General features: G+C 35.9%; 1 protein-coding gene across 2 annotated transcripts in view; it reads right to left on the reverse strand.

Annotated features, from left to right (window-relative positions):
* The window catches only part of PPP1R37 (protein phosphatase 1 regulatory subunit 37), a 1,521,445-nt gene that overhangs the window by 932,259 nt on the left and 567,913 nt on the right, over positions 1-21,273 (reverse strand). For both annotated transcript variants that reach the window (XM_044086439.1, XM_044086507.1), the window contains exon 5: positions 2,091-2,210. In XM_044086439.1, coding sequence (XP_043942374.1) covers positions 2,091-2,210 — 120 coding nt within the window. The remainder of the gene's footprint in view (positions 1-2,090; positions 2,211-21,273) is intronic.

Genomic DNA, 21,273 nt, shown 5'->3' on the forward strand with positions numbered 1-21,273 from the left:
TTGGAATTTACTTCCCTGAAGTCAAGACCAATGAAAGTGGGCTCTGGCTGACTAAATTTGCAGATGATTATAAATTAGGAGCAGTCACTGAATTGTCCACCAACACAAATCTTCTCCAGGAAGTGTCGTCACAGCCATGGACTAAAACTAAATGCCAAAAAAACGTACAATCATATCCTTTAATTACCCCACTATTAACTGGGAATCATATGCAACACCAACTGTACACACACACAGAGATTTCTGGATTTTGTAAACACAAACTGGCAGACTGGTAACTATCATACTGACAACACACCCAGTAGTCAGGGACTTGGGGACACACCATCACATGTCTACATTAGTGAGAAAATCATTCTATGTTCTCCAACTTATAAACAAAGGTATGGCATCTAAGTCTAAGGAAGTCATTGTTCTACTTTATTCAGCACTCGCCAGACCTATCACTGAGTACCAGGCACATCCAACAACTGGAACGCCCACCGAGGTTCCTCACTAAAAGAATACAGGGCATAAGTAACATGCCTTATGCATACAGCCTCAAGGCCCTATCCTTGTATTATGTCTCTTACAGGCTTCTGAGGGGAGATCTATGCCTGGCATACAAGGCACTGGCAGACCCCACTCTAACAGACCTCCTGCATTTTTCGCAAAACAAACAGCACTAGCATTACCATTTCTAAAGACTTATACCTTGCCTGTGATTTAAACAGGAAATGTTAGAGAGACAGGTACGTGTCCCAGAGACTACCTCCCTCTCTGGAACAGAATCCCCATGCATAAGAAGCAGAGTTCTTCCCTAACCCAATTCAAGTGCAACTTGGACAACTGGATGGGAAACAGGAAATTCACCTCTGGTTTGGCACCTATGTCTCTAAAGGACACAGGCAGCCTGTAAATTCCCAGGATCCTGCTTGTATGTGTTTTAGCTCACAAGCCCTGGCTTACATTTATCAGAGCTTGTCAGAGATTTGGAATGCATGGCTAGGCTTAAAAAAGCCCTTGTTGTCGTTAGTCTAGTAAACACCCATGAACCTATGAACCTATGAACCTCCGACAAGGCATTTAGAATGCACTGCTCTCAACTGCAAACCCTTTTTAGGCCTATAGAAGACATGTTCCAGGAAACCAAACAAATTTCAAACAGGACTATCCACCAGCAAAAACAATTTACCAAAAAAATCATATAATAAACGTTTTCCTAACAGGATACTTAGTTTACAAAGTACATTCTGTTATCTGGATCTGGAAGTAGACTAAGCAACTGTGAATGTCATACCTATTGGTAGGTGACTCCACAGAGGCACACTCACCAACCTTACGTCTCACCAGGCTTAACAAGGGAAGGGTCATTGTCAGCTGCCTGTCAGGAGCCAGGATCCGCAACATCACACATGCACTAAAGTCCTTTCACTGGAAGGACGCACAAAACAATTTTAGTACATATGGCAGTAAATAACTTGAGGCATACCTCCCCTGGACCATATCACTGTCCCCTTTATCCAGGATGTTAACATGCAAGCAACCTTGTATCAAGAAGGAGTAGCTCCATATTGGGATGTCTACAGAACTCTGGGAGTCCGGTTATGAGGGTGGATAGCCACCTCTGGCTATTCCCAAATGTAATAAATACTGCTGCAATTATGGTTCATGCTAAGAGCATTTTGCTTGCAAGCAAAAACTGTCACAGTAAGCAACGTGAAAAAAAATCAACAAAACTTATAAAATCATGCAGAGATGTACATGAACATTTTTTTAACTCTTCTTAACAATGACCCTATTTTCTATTTGTCAAAAGAAAATTATGTCCAGGTGAAGAGAAGCCCAGACAGAAGGTGAAACCCAGAAAAAAAGCTCCACTGAAGCAGAACAGTTAAGTTTATTTATGTAGGGTAAATAAAACACCACAATATATACATGCCTATATACAATGCTATATAACCAAGTACGTTAACATCAGAATGGAATACAATACATAGCAAAGAGCTCATTGGTCAGACACCTACAGATCCTGTAGATGTGGTAAAACAAATCAAAAACTGATCAAAACAATTTACACCACCAGTAGTAGCAGAAGTGAGAATACTGACCTTCCTCATCATGTGGGCAGCTGCCTGCCAGCCTCGGGTACCAATATGCTTATTAAATGAAATATTGAGATGGGTTGCTGATTCATAATATTCAATCATATCAAACAATGCAGAAGCACCCTGAAAAGAAAAATGTGGCCAAATTTAGTTCAGTCAGTAAAATCTTCACTTGTATCACAACACAAGAAAACATGAATGCAGGCACAATTTCCTAAGCTTAATGTCAAAATTAAGCTAAATCTTACTGAAATGACCAAACTATCTGCCTGGTAATGGTACACAGCCCATAGTGGCTAGACACATTCTACTGCGAAGGAACAAGACAACTACACTAAATAATTCAGTGTATGAACAGTAACTGTGTCAAGTACAAACATTAATAACATGATTTGAATCAGTAAAAACTCAGAAGTAAACAACATTATTAGTAACAAGAATGTTTCCTTTTACATTTCTTATTGGTTCATAGGTATTTACTAGGAATGCAGATCAGGAGATCATTGAGAAGCCTAGCCCAATTTCCCAAATGTCTCATAACTCTGTCTGGTTAAGTAACTTGCTCAAGGCCACACACAATGCAAATGAAAGCCGAAGGAACAAAACCCTGTACCACAAGAAGCAAATCATAGCCTTACTCTCCTGTGTTAACTGATGGACTGAAGCATATATGAGATGAAACAATAAACCTTCACCTGTATTGTCCATGGCATTTCATTTACACATTGAACTACAAGCAGCAGCATATAATAAAACTCTGCCTACAACACTTTAACAGATGCTCAGGACCTCAGAAATAAGTGTGGCAAAAATGTTAAGAGCACGCATGTTTTAGTTATCTTCCAAAGGGCCCTCTGCAGTCTCATGCCATCTCTCATTGCTGAAAACCATCAGCTATCATGCTTGGGGACTGCATACCTTCCTGGATATGCACATGACATTCCTATGATGGAGTTAAAGGAGAACCACACACAAAAACTTACCTTGCACTTTTCTTGATTACTAATGTCTATGTATCAGAATTGTTTTTATTATTTTCTAATTTGTTATACCCTAAAATGCCCTGAAAGGGGGCTATTGTGGGTAGTACAATATCATTTTAGACAGATAGACATGGGTCATTTCCTGTGTTTTTTTTCTCTCAACAGCTGACAACAGTACTGTGAATGCCTGCTTTTGACAGTCAGCATTGATCTGCACTTTAATTACTTTGCTTCCTTTCATTTTCATTAGTGGGCATGAATTGTACTGAATTGTCCTGCTCAATCTACTATATGTGCTTTAAGCTTATTTCTCTGCATTGTATAATCTTGTATTATAATGTATTCTATTGTATATTTGTACTATGCCTTTTGTTTTTACTAACTGTTTATGTCATTATGTAATGTCAAACTAATTTGACCTGTGGAGCTTTTGTCCCCAGGCCACCACTGAAAATGGGCTCTGCTTGGTCCAGTGGACTTTCCTGATAAAAGCCAATAAATAAATACATTTCTGCTACAGCAGTTTAAGGAATGTTTGAATGGCGGGCTTGAAAATGTAGCAGAGTTAATTGTTCTTTTCAAAGTAACAACTGTAGCAATACTGATGTGTGAGAAATCTAACCCCTGTGATTAATGGGTGTTACCTGGGCTGAATTGTTCATGTTGCATTCACAGATTTTAATATTTATTTATTTATCTGACATTTGTTTACCTGGATAATCTGATTGGGTCAATGAGAACCCATTTTCAGCGGAGTCCTGGGGAGAAAAGCTCCAAATTCCAGAGATATACAAACTTTGAACAATGAACAATACATCCAAATGTATTGTAATACAAGAGTTGCAAAAGAGTGGAATACACATTTACAAACACAGTATACATATGCATAGAGTAAATGGAAAAAGTTACGCCTGATAAAAATAAAAATAAAAAATATGCAAAGCCTAGAGATTAAGCATAAAGTTAAGAGAGATTGAAAATAAGTCAATAAAAACAGCAAGTATAAAGACACAGTTTGAAAAATAAGTTTGAAATAGTAGCTAAAATTACTGTCTTTGATGGTTTTTTAACACACCTTTACTGATTTATCACTTGTGATATATGCAACTTTACATTTATACAAAAGTAATCAAACTGTACTAACAGATTAACAAACATTATACTTCACACACACTGCCATATATCATATAACCTAAACAACATTACATAAATTATTCCAGTCCTGCCCCTTTTTTAAACATGGAACATCTTTATTAAACCATCACTTATGACATAAGCAATAATACATTTACTTAAATGAAAAGAAACCACACAGACACAATCCTAACTGCAAACATTTTACATCACAAACCATACTGATACACTCCCAGTTGCAGACATTATACATCACTTATAATATACCCAATCATTTTCAGTCAAATATTACATAGCTCATTTAAGTCCTGCCTTCTTTTATGTGTTGTTCCCACAATTCCCATTTTTTCCTATGTACTTTGCTCCTACCCTTTTCTAAAGATCTCAATTCCAGTTGTTTTATCTCTGTTAATATATGTACCAGTTCTAATATAGTTGGTTTAGATTTTGATTTCCATTTTCTAGTAACTGCCTTTTTGGCAGCCACCACAATTAGACATACAAGGCCTTACCATGTCTAGGCAGTTCCAATCCTGTATCTAGCTCAGAAAAAACATCTCCCTCGTCACATCAATCTGCCCACCCAGCTTCTCTGACAGTGCATCCTGCAGAGAATCCTTAAAGTCCGCCAAACTCACCACACTCCCAGAAAATTTGTTCCCAAGTACCTCTTTCGTGCCTGTCACACCACCATTTTCTGTCTGAGGAACATTTCTCTGAAGTCTACATGAGGTATAAAAATATGTAAACATTTCCAAGTAAAAATCCTAAATCATCTAGATTTTGTTGCATATTTGGGAGACATACATATAATCCTCCCATTGTTTCTTTGTGAATTGCTTATCCAATCTCTCTTCCCAATCCTTTCTAACATCCTCTGATTGATTCTTATAGTTATCAAGCAAAATTTTATATGCTCTACTAATTATTCCTTTTTTAATGGCAGCTTATACTCTAGATTCTACTAAAAACTCTACCAGGGCTGGTCTTTCATGTAGGACCTCCCTATATCTTTCTCTTTGCTATGACATCAATACTTGATAGGGAAGGTAATAATCTTCAACCCACAGGTTGAAATAAATTCTTGGTCTCTTCCCAGTCTATTACCTTTTCCTCTCTAGTTATTTGCTCCCGATGCCTTGGTTCCTTTGCCAATTTTCTCCAATAAATTTCAGACCCCACTTGCCTATTGCCAATATCCCTAATTGCAGGCATCCCTATTGGCAGAATCTCCTTTCTCCATTCCCATGTTGACTTAGTTCTTAGAATACTTTCTGCTGCTTTATAGAACGCTGCTTTATAGAACTCCCGGCCTGCATCCAAAATCTCAGTCTCTCCTTGCTTCTTGAGCTTCCCCCTTGTTTAAACATCACCCCTTTCCACTATGAAGTAAAAATGTTCTGCTTGCGCTATGTATATGAGCCTTAACTGTGTAGATCTGAAATGCCCCTTCAAATTGGGTAATCCCAATCTGCCCTATTCTACTGGAAGAATCACCTTATCTCACTTGACTCTTGCCATCCTCCCCTTCAGATAAAGTCCTTCAACTCTATTAATTGCTATCCACAACTTCTCTGGTTGATAAAATTATGCCTGAACTGTATAAGACTAAAGGGGCTTGTACCTTACTATCCATATAACAAAGCTTCCATTTTCTCTGTTTTTGTATTATCTTTTGTTTAGTCACTTCCCACATATCCTTAGCTGCCACACCAGAATCATTTAATCTATACTCCAAAATATTTCATTTTATCATGCCCCCACAAATTAATTTGTATGTGGGTACATCATTTACTGCTATTGCCTTTGCTTTAGCTTCCTTAACTTTGTATCCCAAAAAGATCTGAAACTCAAAATGCTCCACAACACTGTAATGTCTCTTTCTGATTTTGTCATGTATGAAACATCATCTGCAAAGAAGGCCAGCTTTTCTCGACTCCCATGCTAATTATATCCTTGAATTTTGAGTCCTTTATTTTCTTTGCCAGTGGCTCTAAATATAATGCAAATAAAGGGGAAAGAGGACACCCCTACCTGGTTCCTTCAAGCAGAAAATATCAGAGAGGACCATGCACACTTTAATTTTCACCTCCGATCCCTCATATCCCCTCCTAATCAACCTTATAATTTTTTCAGAAAATGCAAATGCTTCCATTGTCCTGCTCATAAAGTCCCAGCTTACTCTGGCAAATGCTTTCTCTGCATCAAGACTCACCAACAACAATGGTATCTTCTTACATTCTGCTTCCCTCTGGATCATCAGTGTTTGGTTAATGTTGTCAAATGTTTGCCTCCCCTCCTCAAAACCACATTGATCCAGATATATCAATTTTAGCATTACTTTTGCCATTCTTTTAGCTATTATAGACATGAACACCTTTATAATCATGGTTTAGTATTGAAATGGGCCTATATGAAGCTAGGTCTGATGGATCCTTACCCTCTTTAGGTATCGCATCTACCACTGCTTTCTTCCAGGATGCTGGCAATTTTCCTCCTCTTAAAATAATGTTAAACAAAACCTTCCAGATCGTTATCAGTTTTTTCCCTCCTAGCTTCCAAACTTCCACAGGAATACCATCTATTCCTGGGGACTTTCCTGTAGATTGGTTATACATCACAATTTTTATCTCATCTCCTCCTATCCTAACCATTAGTAATTGAGCCTAATCTAACCTTGGCATATTTAGTTCTTCCATAAACATTTCCATTTGCATCTTTTCTTGATTTCCATATTTCTTTGCTTTATACAGACTTTCATAGAATTTCAAAATATTTCTAATACCTCTACAGGTTCGCTTGTTACCTTTCTTGTTACAGGCTCCCTAAGCTTTGCAACAGCCCTTTCAACTTTCTGTTGCCCAAGTCATTGTTAGAGTCTTTGATGTTAATCTTCCTTCTCCAACTCACTGACTTGTTTCAACAAAATACTGTATGCAATGGAAAAACGCTATGGCAAAACACCAAAAAAATGCACTTTTACAAAAAATACAGTGTAGATAAAATACAAAATTAAATACTGATAGAAAATACGAGGAGTAAGCTGAAAATATTGTCTTTGCTTGTTGCACTCGAGAGTTTGATTAAAGGAAAAGACAACTAAATGGTAATAAAAAATAGATAAATAAGTGTGAGTTGTCTTCTTGCATCTGAAAACTAAGCTTGAAAGTCATGCTTTTGTTCAGACTCTGGGCTACAGTTTATCTGAGGTTGTAATGTTGGCAATGTGCGACTAATATGGCATATTTAAATGCCAATGTTTGACAGCCATTGTTTTCTATAAGTCAACCTCCCACAACTAATAAGAACCAGAGTATCTGATCTTCTGACTATTTCACCAGGAAACTGGGCAACAGGACCCTATGTTTGCAAAAGGCAGCAGTCCTCAGCTAGTGAAGGCTGTTAAATGTTCCCTCTGAATCAGAAAATACTTTTAAGTTGAATTCCTACAAACCTAGTGACATTTCCAATGTACGAAGATGTAACAAAAGGGAAGGAAAGAAAAGCACAGCTGGGTTATATCAGAATATCTTTGAGTGACAGGTCTTTGTTGCAATAGCAATTAGAAGCAGGCAATGTGCAATCAGAATGGCACTCAGTTCTGACAGATTTTTCTTAAACTGTCAAAGGTACCCTTTGTGTTTGAAAATTACAGGACTTTTTTTTTTAGAGATTAATAGTAGTATCTGCTACGAAGGTTTGCTGAAAATCTAGCTACACTGCTGTACATCTGATCTAATTTAGAGAAATGTATAAGGTTGTAGGTTCGGTAAGAATGAAAGATGCATACAGAAGACTGGGTAGTCAAATCTCATCTTTATGAACAAACAATGATGGTAGTCAGAAATTTTACGGCTCCAGAACTCAAACACACACCATGTAAAACCTGAATTAGTGGTGCACATCCAACATATAAAAGAATCTCTCTCTCCCATGGATTCTGCCCAGGAAAAGAAAGTGGATAAATGGTCAGGTTTAAGGGCAGTTCTAAAACCACTTCTGGTATAAAATCTGAGTTAGTCTTAAGACACCCAGTCCTTGTAAAAGGCCAGACAGTGTTCCCTACAGATAACTGACTCAGGAAGATGGAGTTCCTGCGTATCATGTAAAAGTATACTAGTCTTTACAGAAGACTTCCCTGTACTCCTAAAACGAGTATATTTGTCACGGTTTTCAAACTCTAATTTCTAAAGTCCTGGTAAAGGTACATACATAAAACTATGGCAGCAAGGTGGCATCTACAAGGTGACATTATTTGCTAAGCATGACAGTGAAATGGTCAGTATGGGATGTCAGAACTGGATGTACTTAAGGAGTGCTTGAAAAAGGGTACTTGCGTATTATCGCAACCAGATTTCTGAAGTGCCGTAATTTGTACAGTTTTCCCAAAACGAGGTTTGTTCACCTAAGAAGGGGAGTGTCAACCTTTAAGTACTATTCTGTCAGATACTTCTTCACATAGGAAGAGGAATAACTGCCACATTCCTCTTCCCTGGTAGCACCGTTTCCCAACCTATTCACATGACTGCTGCTTGTCACTTATTCCCACCCAGACAAGCGGCCCATTTCAAAGACCTTTCTGTGGCCAGACCATAATGTCACATACTTAACATTTCGGACAGATTGCAATGAATCCTTCAGCATATACAGGAGCTCTTGTTAGCAATCTGACTACCTGTTGCGACTTGCGAGTGAACAAGTTCAGATTTACACAAGTATCTATGTGAGGCGGCCTAAGGTTTGCTAACCCTCGCACAGGAGTCCTGCAGGGGAGAAAGGCAGCACTCCCCAAGCAAACACTGAGCTGTTACTTACTCTTCCTTACAGGCACCTTCGGTTTTGGGGACTACTGTCCCGGAAAAGTCAGTGCGTATTTCATGACTCACTTTCCTTTACCTAACATGGTAATGAGGGATGCAGGAATTGTAAAGCGGTAAAAGAAAAATTAAATTGTAAAGAGTAAATGAGGTGCGTCACCCAAAATTACATAATTTTACCTTTTTTCATCTTCCTGCCTCATACCAGCTGTGACAAACTACTTACTTCTTTCCAGACCCCATTGGAGGTCAAGCAACCTGTTTCCGAAGAAACATTATGAATTATCGCACTTAAGAAATCTGGTTGTGATAATACGCAAGTACCGAAAAAAGTTATACAAAATATGACCTATTTCTATGTTTGCATTAATAATGTAAAACAGTGTGACACTATCTTGTTGGAGGTGGTGTATTCAAGCAGCGGGCATTAATAAAAAATGACATTAAAACATGATGGAACATGTGAAAACATTCAATAGATATAAATGCTCTTTTGGTAAATCAGTTATGACTTACCTATATTTTCACAACTGCATTAATTTCACAAAAGTTGTGTGACTTACAGGTGAACAAATGGTGCCATCTTATACAAAACATTAAGGCACACAATGATGCCACTGATGCTTGCCACCTAACTCGCATGGTTTTGCAGATTAATATGGTTTTTAAATATTTTGAAATTGTAATATGCATAATTTTTGGTGGACAAAATACATTTTTTCTTTCATAAATGTACATTACAAAATCAACATCTGCATTCAGACCTTTATACTAAGGCTAGTGTATTTGTCCATTGTCTGTCAAAGACGTATCATTTTACATTTTTTTGGAATTCACTTCATTTATTTGGTATTATAAATCTAATGAAATATGTAGAGGATTTTGGTGAAAAGCTCTCAAGAAGCAAGTGGTACCGGACTTATCAGACCTCAGGAAGTAAAGCTGTTAATTAGCCTCCTACTGTTTCAGAATAAATGAGTTAAGACTTGCATAAAAACAAATATGAGAAAAAAACAACACCACTATCAGTAACAATAGCATTCACAACAGTTATAGCAGCAATAAAAATAAGAAGGATAATGAGAGCAAAGGTAATCACCTTCAGCTATTCTTCTACTTCCTTTTTCTCATATTCTACATGGGGTCGAGGCATCATGTCAACTGATGACATCTCTATCAATTCAATGCCACTCTCCTACCTTTGTAAACAGTCCTACCTGACTTTCGTCGGCCTTCGCTAGCACAACCCATCCATCTCTTTACTGGATGCCTCCGTTTCCCTCTCGCCTTATTCCCGTCTCTCCCAAACCTTCTTCACCAGATCCTCTGCTTTCCTGCATATGTGCCCGAATGACAACAATCTCTTCTTTCACCTTCAATGATGTATTTATTTCTTCATCTGTCCCACAGTGTGCTTCTTACCACCCACCTCAGGCATTTCAGCATCATCACCTCCAGCTCCCTCAACTGCTCTGCCTTCATTGCACACGTTTGTGTACTATACAGCAGTACTGGCCCTACTACTGTCTTATATAACTTACTTTTCAGTTATTTAGGCATTCTTCTGTCACACCCTGCCCCACAACTCTGTCACTTAGCTGCAGCTCCTCTGCCCTTCTGATTCTAGCTTTGACCTCATCATTCAGACTTTCCCTCTCCTCAACCACCCCTCCCAGATACTTGAAGCATTTAACCTGTTCCACTATTTTCCCCCTTCTACCTCCATTTTCAGCTTCTTGTGATTCCCCCATTTGTCGCCAATGCAACTATCTTATCTGTACTCAGTTTCATCCTGTGTGCCACCAGTTTTGCATTACATGTCCTTCCTCTGTCAATTCTGAAGTTCTTTTCAGAGTCTGCTTATAATGGCACCCCTTCTGCATACAGCAGCTTTGCTGATGTCTCCTCCGACCTGCTTGCTAAAGCAGTTTCCAAAAGAAGAAACCACCTCAAGTTGAAGGACTTCCAAGTACAGTCAGCAAGCCAACAACAAAAGAAAACTGAAAGTCCACAACTCAATGCTTTTAATAAAACAACAACGAAGAAGCTTTCAAGTACAACTCTTCATCAGCATCTAAAATCACACACTTCTATGAGCTTTAAACAGTTTGCAGCCAATCAAATTTCACAATCAGTTATCATATATTTAAAGTGCCCTTAGTATAAAAAAACTAAAAAAGACCATACACACAAACACATATATATAAAAAAGGGAAAAAAAACATATATATATATATATATATATATATATATATATATATATATATATATATAAATTGTGTGTACCCAGATCAACTACTAAATATTTTCATGTTTATCCTTTAATATAGGTTTGATAGTTACACTACTATTAAGATCTGGGGGGTTGATCAGCTTGAAAGTATTTAATCCACTTATATTCAGACATCTCTGTCATGTTAACAATATTTCCCCTATTTTTATTTCCATAAATCACCTGTGGTATCCAAGTTTGTTTGTGGTAGCATTTCACTCTGGACTCTAAGCTAAGAAGCACATACAAGGTCTCAAAGTATTTTTTTTTGCACTGCACTTTACAGCAAAAAACTGTACTGTCTATTGCTGCTATAAGTAGTTAATTGTATTGTATTACACTGCATCTGTTAGTTGTAAAGCTGTTGTTGGTAGCCTGTGTGGTCTTGTTACACCTTGGCTCCAAACCAGCTACTCTATATTAAGAAGGTGTTTTTCTGCATCCTTGTGGCAGAAGTGTCCTGATCTAAACTGTCTGAGTTGAGGACTGCTTCTAGAAGGCTTGTTGTGCGCTTTCCTGATTGGTAGCTAGCTTAAAACTTGTTTCTCTATGCTCATATTTAAGCCTCGCATTTGCGTGGTGCTAATCTTTGTGCAGCACTGGTTAGCAGTGCCCTGTATACATGTAAAAGCCTAGAAGCTCATTTTTTCCCTTAAACAGCTGTCACCGAAACCCTTCCAAGCTTTCCTGCTGCTCTAGGAGCAACTCTGTTGCACACTGAGCAGTGCTGCCTTATTGATCAACCTTAGTCTACACAAAATATAGGTCCCTCTTGTAGCCTCAGCGCTATTAGCACAGTCTTGTCAAGTTTACCCATTCCCTTCCCTAAAACACATACAGTAAGAGCCTGCTATCATGGATGGGCAGTTTCCCATCATCTCTCTGGCCAGCTTGATAGATATGGGCATCTTGAGGCAATGCAGGAATTGTCTAATGTACATTGACAACCATTTACTCCTGAAACAAATATTTTATGCAAGAGATGCAGTTACACTATGAAATCAGAGGCAAGACTCTCATATAAGGACAAATCAAACACCAAACAGGATGCCAGCACACAAACACTTCCCACACTAAATAAGGACATGACACAAAACCACATATGCAGAGGTACTCACTAGTAACTCACCAAAAGATGAGAGGCCTTCCAAACGGAAACCACTTACAAATATAACAATGCAAAAAACAACCACAACACAACACACACACACACACACACACACACACACACACACACACACACACACACACACACACACACACACACACCAGTGTCTCAAATAACCCATAAGGTGCAATACCACAAAACCTAATGTATTTGTCATAGGTGACTCCATTGTGAGACACATGGATGTTCCCCTCGCCGGGCTGGATACGGAGTGGGTTACGGTTAGCTGCTTGTCAGGTGCTAGGATCAGACTAGTCACTCAAGTACTCAAGTCACTTGAACAAAAGTACCGGTATGACTTTGTCACAGTCCATGTGGGGGTGAATGACTTGAGAAATACTTCACTGGACTATATGAAGAGAGACATGACTGAGCTCAGACTGTGTGTCACAGGCAGGTATAGGATGATAGAGCAAACCAAATTCACGCACGGTGGATCCAGTGCAAGGCTGAAAATAAATGCATCAAATCACACAAAACGAGCCAACACAAGGTGGATGGCAAGCAGAAAAATATCTTTTATTGTGGCAAAATAAAATAAAGCATTGCAAACCGGTTTCGGCCTAACAATAGCCTTCTTCAGTGCAAAAAGAAAGTGTTTGAAAAATGGTGCATTCTCATGTGCCTTATATACTGAAAATTTTTTAAAGGTATACACAAAAAAAATTTTTAAAGTATAAAATCATAATAAACAAATCCTAAAAAATATATATATATAAAAAAAAAAAAAAATATATATATATATATATATATATATATATTAATAAACATATATATCAGGAGTCATGTCTCAAAATAAACATACCAAATTCATGTATTAATCTAAATCCAATGAATTAATTGCACAGCCAGCACGAGTGCCTATAAAATCTATTTTAGCATTCATTTAGACCAGGTTTAAACAAAGCACCCAACCTGGTGATCCATAAAGATTCCATTTTATTAAGCTTATCATGCCAGCCAGCTTTAGAGATCCTAGGTAACTGAATTTTATCAACAATGACAAATTGGAATTGTGCCATTTTATGTGTTAAAGTATGTTTATATAAAGCATTGGCTAATTTCTTTGTTCTAATGGCACTAAGATGTTCACTGATTCGGAATCTCAGTGGTCTAGATGTTTGGCCTACATAGAATGAAAAGCATGTACAGGTGGCTAAATATATTACCCAATCTACGCTGCAATTGCCAAACACCCTGATCTGAAATATTCGCGAGGTGTTAGAACTGCTGAATTCTTTACTCTTAGCCATATATCTGCATGTGCTGTAGTGACCACAAGGGAATGAACCAATTAGTGGGCCCCCAAATAATGTAGTTTGTACAGATGTAGTTGGATGAAGTTTTTTATAATATGTCAGATGTGAATTAATTGTCCATCCTTTACGATATGAAAATGCACATTTTTCTGGTAGGATATCAGACAAAAAATCATGTTCCCGTAATATACCCCAATGATTATTAACTATATCCCTAAACCAAGATGTATTACTTCCAAAAGTAGTTGTAAATCTGATGGGTTGGTTTCTGGAAATATTAGATGCACCTTGTTCATTTTTGTATTTTAAGAGCTCTGACCGAGGCAGCTGTCTGACCTCATTGATAGCTTGATGGACACAAGATCTGTTATATCCTCTATATGTAAATCTGTCACAAAGATCCTGTTGACATTCTTCATTGGATTTAACCGATGAGCAGATACGTTTAGTACGTATAAACTGGGATTTAGGGATGTTGTTGATGATGTGACAGGGATGGTTACTAGAGGAATGTAAAAGAGTGTTATATTGCATAAATTTTCTATGCACTCTTGTGGCCAGAGTGTGATCCATTTGTCGAGTTATCATAAAATCCAGAAAAACAATCTCTTGGTATTGCATATCCAAAGTAAAATGAATACCCCATGGATTATTATTCAGATATTTGACAAACTCCTGAGCCAAAAGAAAATCGCCCCGCCACACCATCCAACAATCATCTAGATATCTCCTCCAGATATCCAATTCAGCCAAATATTTGTTATTACAAGTGTCGTATATATATATTTGCTCAAAGAAACCCATGAAGAGGTCTGCATAAACTGGGGCAAAAGGCCGTCCTCCTTGTTTGCCAATATGGCTGACCCTCAAAGAAAAAAACATTTTTAGTTAATACGTATTCAACCATTTTGATTAGAAAGTTGTTAAATCCTGTATTGTAAAGATGAGGATTGATCCAACCAAAATGCTATGGCTGAAATGCCAGCCTCATGTGGAATACTAGTGTAAAGGGAAGTAACATCCATAGTGCAAAGCCACCAATCCGATTCCAACTGAGTATCCTGGATGATATTTAGAAATTCAGTAGTATCTTTGAGTCGGGACCGGATCGATGACAATAAAGGTTTAAGATAAGTCAAAAATGCAGGTAATGGCTCCGTAAGGGAGCCTTTGCCTGAAACAATAGGTCGACCAGGAGGACAAATAGGATCCTTATGTATCTTAGGTAGCAAATAAAGATACTGAGGAATGGGATCCGACACCTTTAATTGTTGGCACGTATGTTGATCAATCACCCCCCCCCCTTCTGTGGCCATATCCAGGAAAGAATCAATAAGTGTTTTAAAATTGGGTGTGGGGTCCACTACCATATACATATAGAATCTAGCATCAGACAGCTGTTTGTAAGCTTCTGCGATATACATGACCCGATCCATGACCACAATACCTCCCCCTTTATCAGCTGGCAAAATCACAATATCATGATTGGAACTAAGCTCCTGAAGCCCTTGTTGTTCTGGTAAAGTAAGATTGTGTTTGATATGTTGATAGCCAGAGGAGAAATGTAAATCTTTGTTCATGCATTCCCTGAATATGGCCACATGTTTGTCCATAGGTGGTTGGAAATTGGACTTCCCAAAATGAAAACCGAAGGAACTTTGAGAGCAGTCATGATCTGCAAAAAATATTTTTAAATTAATCAAACGATAAAAATCATTTAATTCATACACAAGTGTCTGTTCAGAAACAAAGGAAGAAGGCACAAAATTTAGACCCTTGTTAAGAACTTTATTTTGTACAGGTGACAGTTCAAGAGAGGATATATTATGCACATTGTTAGTTATTTCACTATCTTCTGTAACAACTGTTGTAGATTGCATGCCCAGTCTCCTATGTTTCCTGCCCCCCCTGCGTGTTCTAGTTCTAAAGGGTCCACTAAGGGTTTACGCTTAGCCACTGGGGACCCCTGGTTGGAGGGGCATTCAAAGTCTGTGACCGAGGAAGTATCCTCGTCCGTAACACTACTGGTGGAGTAAGTGTTTTTCTTCAATATTGATCTAGGCCTCTTTTTCTTGTTCACTCTACTACCTGAGTCATAGAATCTCACATTTCTCTGTGCAACAAAGGGTTTGCCTTTCTCATAATCTCCCAAATCACGCTGGAACTTTTGTGTTTTCTTTTTTACCAATTGTGCTTCCAAAGTGGCTAGGTCCTTAGCTAATTCTTTCATATGGGTAGAAAAAAACTGTTCATGTTCAAAAGCTTGGGCTTCTAAACAGTTATTATAAACTTCAGTGGTCTGTAACTCCACCATACATTCGTAATATTATACAAGTGTGTCAACAAATAACATGGAGGCATCATGCTGTGTTTTGGCCCAATCTTTTGTCAGCTGCTCATTAATCATGCCTACAAGAGGCTGGATCCGAATTCTGAGCCCACTAGGAGTTATATTTTTTAGCTTATAAGCTTTGAATAGCTTTAAGTGCCATACATTGGCTCTCAAAGCCCTCATGTTTTTTGTAATTTTATGAAACAAAGTACTGCACATTTGTCTAATATCTCCTACATTTGAGTTACCAGAGTCAGACACATTAAGGCCAAAGGCTTCCAAGTTATCTTTGTCAGTAGACAAACCCTGTAAAATGCCCCTTAAATCCATGTTATCTACCAAAAAATCAGGATTTCAAAATCTTAGGGAAAAGTCAAATTGAGTATACTATTGACCTTAAAAAAGACCATGGACCCCACCCAGATGCAATCTGGTTAAACACAATATTATTAAATATGCACCAAGTCAAACCGGTATATATAAATACTACTATCATAAGTTCTAAACAACAAAAACTTTAATAATATGATGAGTATATGTATTCATGGTCACATTGGCTCATAAAGTAATAAAATAATGTGATGAGCAAGACCAACACAAATCAGGTGTCCATACAAAAGAGATGTAATCATTAGTCTTCAAGTATTACAAAAATTCTTTATACACAGTCGACCTTTGTCTCAACTGTAGATCAAATTGGTGTATAGGCTACACCCTTATCAAAAATAATGGACAACACTACAACCTGCATATACAATATATGTTTTAATAAAAAACAGTCGACCTACGTCTCTACTGTTTTACAAGGGAGCCAAATATTGATATCTCCAAATCCTTGCATGCAGGAAAGAGCCAAGTCCAAAATAGCAGTGCTGTATATAAAGATCACTGAAGCATGAAATATAGTGAAAAACACCAATTTTAGCCAAAAGGCTAAGAATAAAAGTTTCTGATATTATTTGTAGGACACCAAAACCAGTTTAGTAAAAAACAAAATGTTTAGGGCACTTGCTTCCACCTCATGGCCGCATACCATAAACATACTATATAAAGAAACAATTCCACCCTTTTAATTAAGGTGATATTGATAATGAACATGAGCCCTTGTGATCCTGAATGTCAGCACTAATACGTCATATTATAAATTCCAAATAGTGTCATTATATACCAATCTTTTCTGATCTGGAATAATATAAATATAAATGATTCATAATTGTTTTCTATAAAGCCAGGGCCTAAAGCTTGCAAACCACCAACAGCTATCTTGAAAAAAAAGCATGCCCCTAAAAAAATGTAATCTGTTCCCTGATAACAACCAACCAAACACGTGAAGACACAATGGCATGAGAATACCTGTATATATGTACCCAAAAGATAAGGCTATATAAACCAAAGCACAATTATAATATGATATAATAAATTGTATACTGTTCAAAAAGATGAACTGTACAACAAGATGAACTATACAACAATTCACTCTGGTGTAAAATGAATGTTTCCATATCACAAAAAATATAGATGAACCTATATACAAAAAAAATGAACTGCAGTGAAAAAATGTCCACATTGCTACCATAAAATGGCAAACCAGGATTCTAATCTCCACCAATTCAAGTCACTCTCAGGAGCAGATCCCACACTGGTATAGTTAACAAACAAATAGTTGGAAAATATATAACAGGCCCCTTCAGAAATAATTGGACCAGCACCCACAGTCTCGAAAAGTGTATTGAGTCACACACTTCTATAATGATTACATGTAAGTTCACAAATCATGTCCAACTTATGTTGAAAACATAAACGTTCGAGCCCATTAGATAAATGCGAGATGGATTCCCTTAACCTTGTCCCAAAAACGTCAGCATACTCAAGATAAATACAGTGCTAGTCTTTTTTCACTAAATATTTTTTTTTATTATTTCAAATAAGATGTCTTAAACATTACATGAAATAAAGATAAATAACATATTTACAATTCTAAAACATTACTAACTTCAAACCATTATATAACTATTTACATTGGTGTCTATGCAAATAACATTGAAATTCTATATTATATAGTTAGAAACATAAGATGATGTATCTTCTTCGATCTTTTCGAGTATTTCCAGTACTTTCATCCAAGAGTGTAGATCTTTTAATTCTGTTCTTCACTGTTAATATTTCCATGTGAGCAACTGTTGTTGTTAAAGTCTCAAATTCCCTGAAAGTAGGCGAAGCCTCATTTTTCCAGTGTATAGTTATGATTTTACGTGAAATTGCCAATAGTGACCATAGGATTTTAGTGTCTTTTTTTGGTACACAGTTTGGAATAGGAGAGTTGAATAAAATTAAAGACTTTGTTAATTGAAAATTATCATTATAAACAGTCTGAAAAAATAGTTAATGGATTTCCAGTACATATTGAGACATATACATTCATAAAAAACATGCTGCCAATCTGCTTTTATCTTGGTATGGCATCTCCAACATCTCTTCAATAGAATACATTTTGGCTAACCTATGTGGTGTATAGAAACTTCTGTGTAGATATCTCCAAGTGAATAATTGCCAGTATTTTGATAATGTAGAAAATTTGGAAGATTTTAGAATATTACTTTTTTCTTCTTCAACTGGAGGATGGTTGTTTATTAAAGTATAATAATCCCAGTATGATTTTTCATGATAGTTTTTTTTTTTAACAATTTTATAGATATTAGACAAATAACCTGCACCCTGATAAGGCTGTTTTGTGATAAGAATAAGGTATTCAATGAGTTTTGGAGCTTCATGTCTAACTGAAGGTTGCATTTGTTCTATTTTATTTATAAGAAAATGCCTTAGATTTTGTAAAAATAGCCAATTGTCTTTATTTATATTATAATTATAAATTATCTGTTCCTTTGTTAGAATGTTCCCTTTCTCTATAAGTTGATGCCAAAAGAGTAATGTTTCTTCTTTAAGTATATTTATTTTAGATATTTGGAATGTATCTAGAATATTTGGTGTAAAAGCTATAGGAAAATAAGAAAAATCCAAGAATTAATATTTGGTATTTTGTTTATATATGTTTTGAACACTGAAAGTGTAGAGCTTACATAGTTTGATGGCAATTGTTTAATATTATTCCTTTTCCCTAAAAAATAATCTTTTAACATCCATATAAGGGGTGATGGTATTACTGTTAAGTTGTCTTGTATGTGATTATAATTGATTTCTATGTAAATCTGCTCATGGGCTTGTTTCCATATAGATGTGTATGAATTATTTAACCATAGTGTTATGTTTTTAATAACAGATGAGGTAATATATAAATCAATATCCGGTAAATTAATTCCACCATCTTCCCAATCTGGCAAATGTTTATTTAAGGCTATACAGGGTTTATTTGGAAACCATAGAAAATTTAAAATTAGTTTATTGTATCTTTGAATAATATATTTGGGAGGTGGCAATGAAAAATTTTGTATTAAGTATAATATTTTGGGAAATATGATTATTTTAATAAGATATAATCTGTCTGTTGTTGAAAAGATATATTTATTCCAGTAACCAATTGTTTGTTCTATTTTGTCTAGTATTTTATTATAGTTAAATATTAGAGAATCTGTTAATTCATTGAGTAGATTTATTCCCAAATATAATAATTTACTTTCTGTTACTATATATTTGGAAAATCTTTTGTTTATATTATTTTTTTTTTTACAATTACAGGGCATAATTTTAGTTTTGTTTTCATTAAATTTTAAGCCTGAAATATTTTGAAATTTATTCATGGAGTTAAATAGAGCATTCAAAGACTCATTTGCATCTGAGAGAGTTAATAGTATGTCATCAGCAAAGAGTTGGATTTTAAGGTTTAACATTTTATTAATACAAATGCCCTTTATGTTATTGTTTGATCTGATTTGATTTGCAAAGGGTTCTATGAGTAATGCAAATAACAATGGTGATAAAGGGCAACCTTGTTTAGTTCCCTTTTTGATTGTTATAGGGCCTGATCTATATGATCCCAGTTTAACATGTGCAGTAGATTTTTCATATAGTATTTGGATAAGATTATTAAAATTAGAAGGAAAGTTATATTCTTTTAAAACTAGTGAAAGAAAGTTCCAGTTAACGAATCAAAAGCTTTATTAATATCTAATGAGATTACATTTAAATCTAGGACTTTATGTTTGCTATAATCTATTAATGTTAGTATTCATTTAATATTATCTGAAGTATTTCTTCCTTTAATAAAACCTGTTTGATCTTTGTGAATTAAGAAAGGAAGAAAGTGTTTGATCCTATCTGCGTATATAGCCATAAACATCTTATAGTCTATATTGAGTAATGATATTGGCCTATATGAGGAACACTGCTTCTCATCTTTATCTGGTTTGATAACTGGGGATATCAATGAATATTTCCAAGAGGGTGGTATATTGAAATCTTTATTGGCTATATCATATACTTTTAATAATAAAGATATGGCTTGATTGGGTATTAATTTATACATTTCTGATAGCATATTGTCTGGGCCAGGTGCTTTATTTGTCTTGAGCTTTTTAATTTGTGATTTTAATTCTGTCATATTGATTGGTTTGTTTGTAATGTCTATTTGTTCTTGTGTTAATTTAATATGAATATTGTTTTCTAAGTATTTTTTTATATCCTTAGTAGGTGTATCTTGAGTATTTATGGAATTATCAATGTTAAATTGGAGTCTGAATGCTTCTAAAATATCATTTAGTTCCGTAACTCTTTTGTTAGTATTAGGAATAAATATTTATTTTATTTGCTTAGATTTAATTATTTTTTTTGTTCTATTAGTTAAGTATCTCAGGTGTGCTGAATTAGTAGAGTATGAGTTTATTTTTATCTTTTCTAAGTTAATCATAATCTTATGATGTAGCAACTCTGTATACTTCTTATTGATTTATGTAAGTTCTTGAACTTGAGTAGCATTACCCTTTTGTATTTCCAGTTTCAATTTATCTGCTTTGTTTTGTAAGTCTAACATATCTTTATTCCATAACTTCCTTTTATTTATGTACCAGGATAATATCTTCCCATATGTAACTGCTTTTAATGAATCCCACTCATATATTTCTGAAATATCTTCTGTGTAATTTATTTCTAGAAAGTTTTTGATTGTTTCTTCATAAAATTCTTTGAAATCTGTCAATTTTGTGATATAGGAAGGTATCCTAGTAATGGGATTTGAATAAAATGGTGTAAGCTCTATCTCAAAGACTAT

The sequence above is a fragment of the Protopterus annectens genome, chromosome 1.part0, assembly GCF_019279795.1.
Source record: "Protopterus annectens isolate FY-2018-M chromosome 1.part0, PAN1.0, whole genome shotgun sequence".
In the NCBI taxonomy this organism is placed as follows: Eukaryota; Metazoa; Chordata; order Ceratodontiformes; family Protopteridae; genus Protopterus; species Protopterus annectens.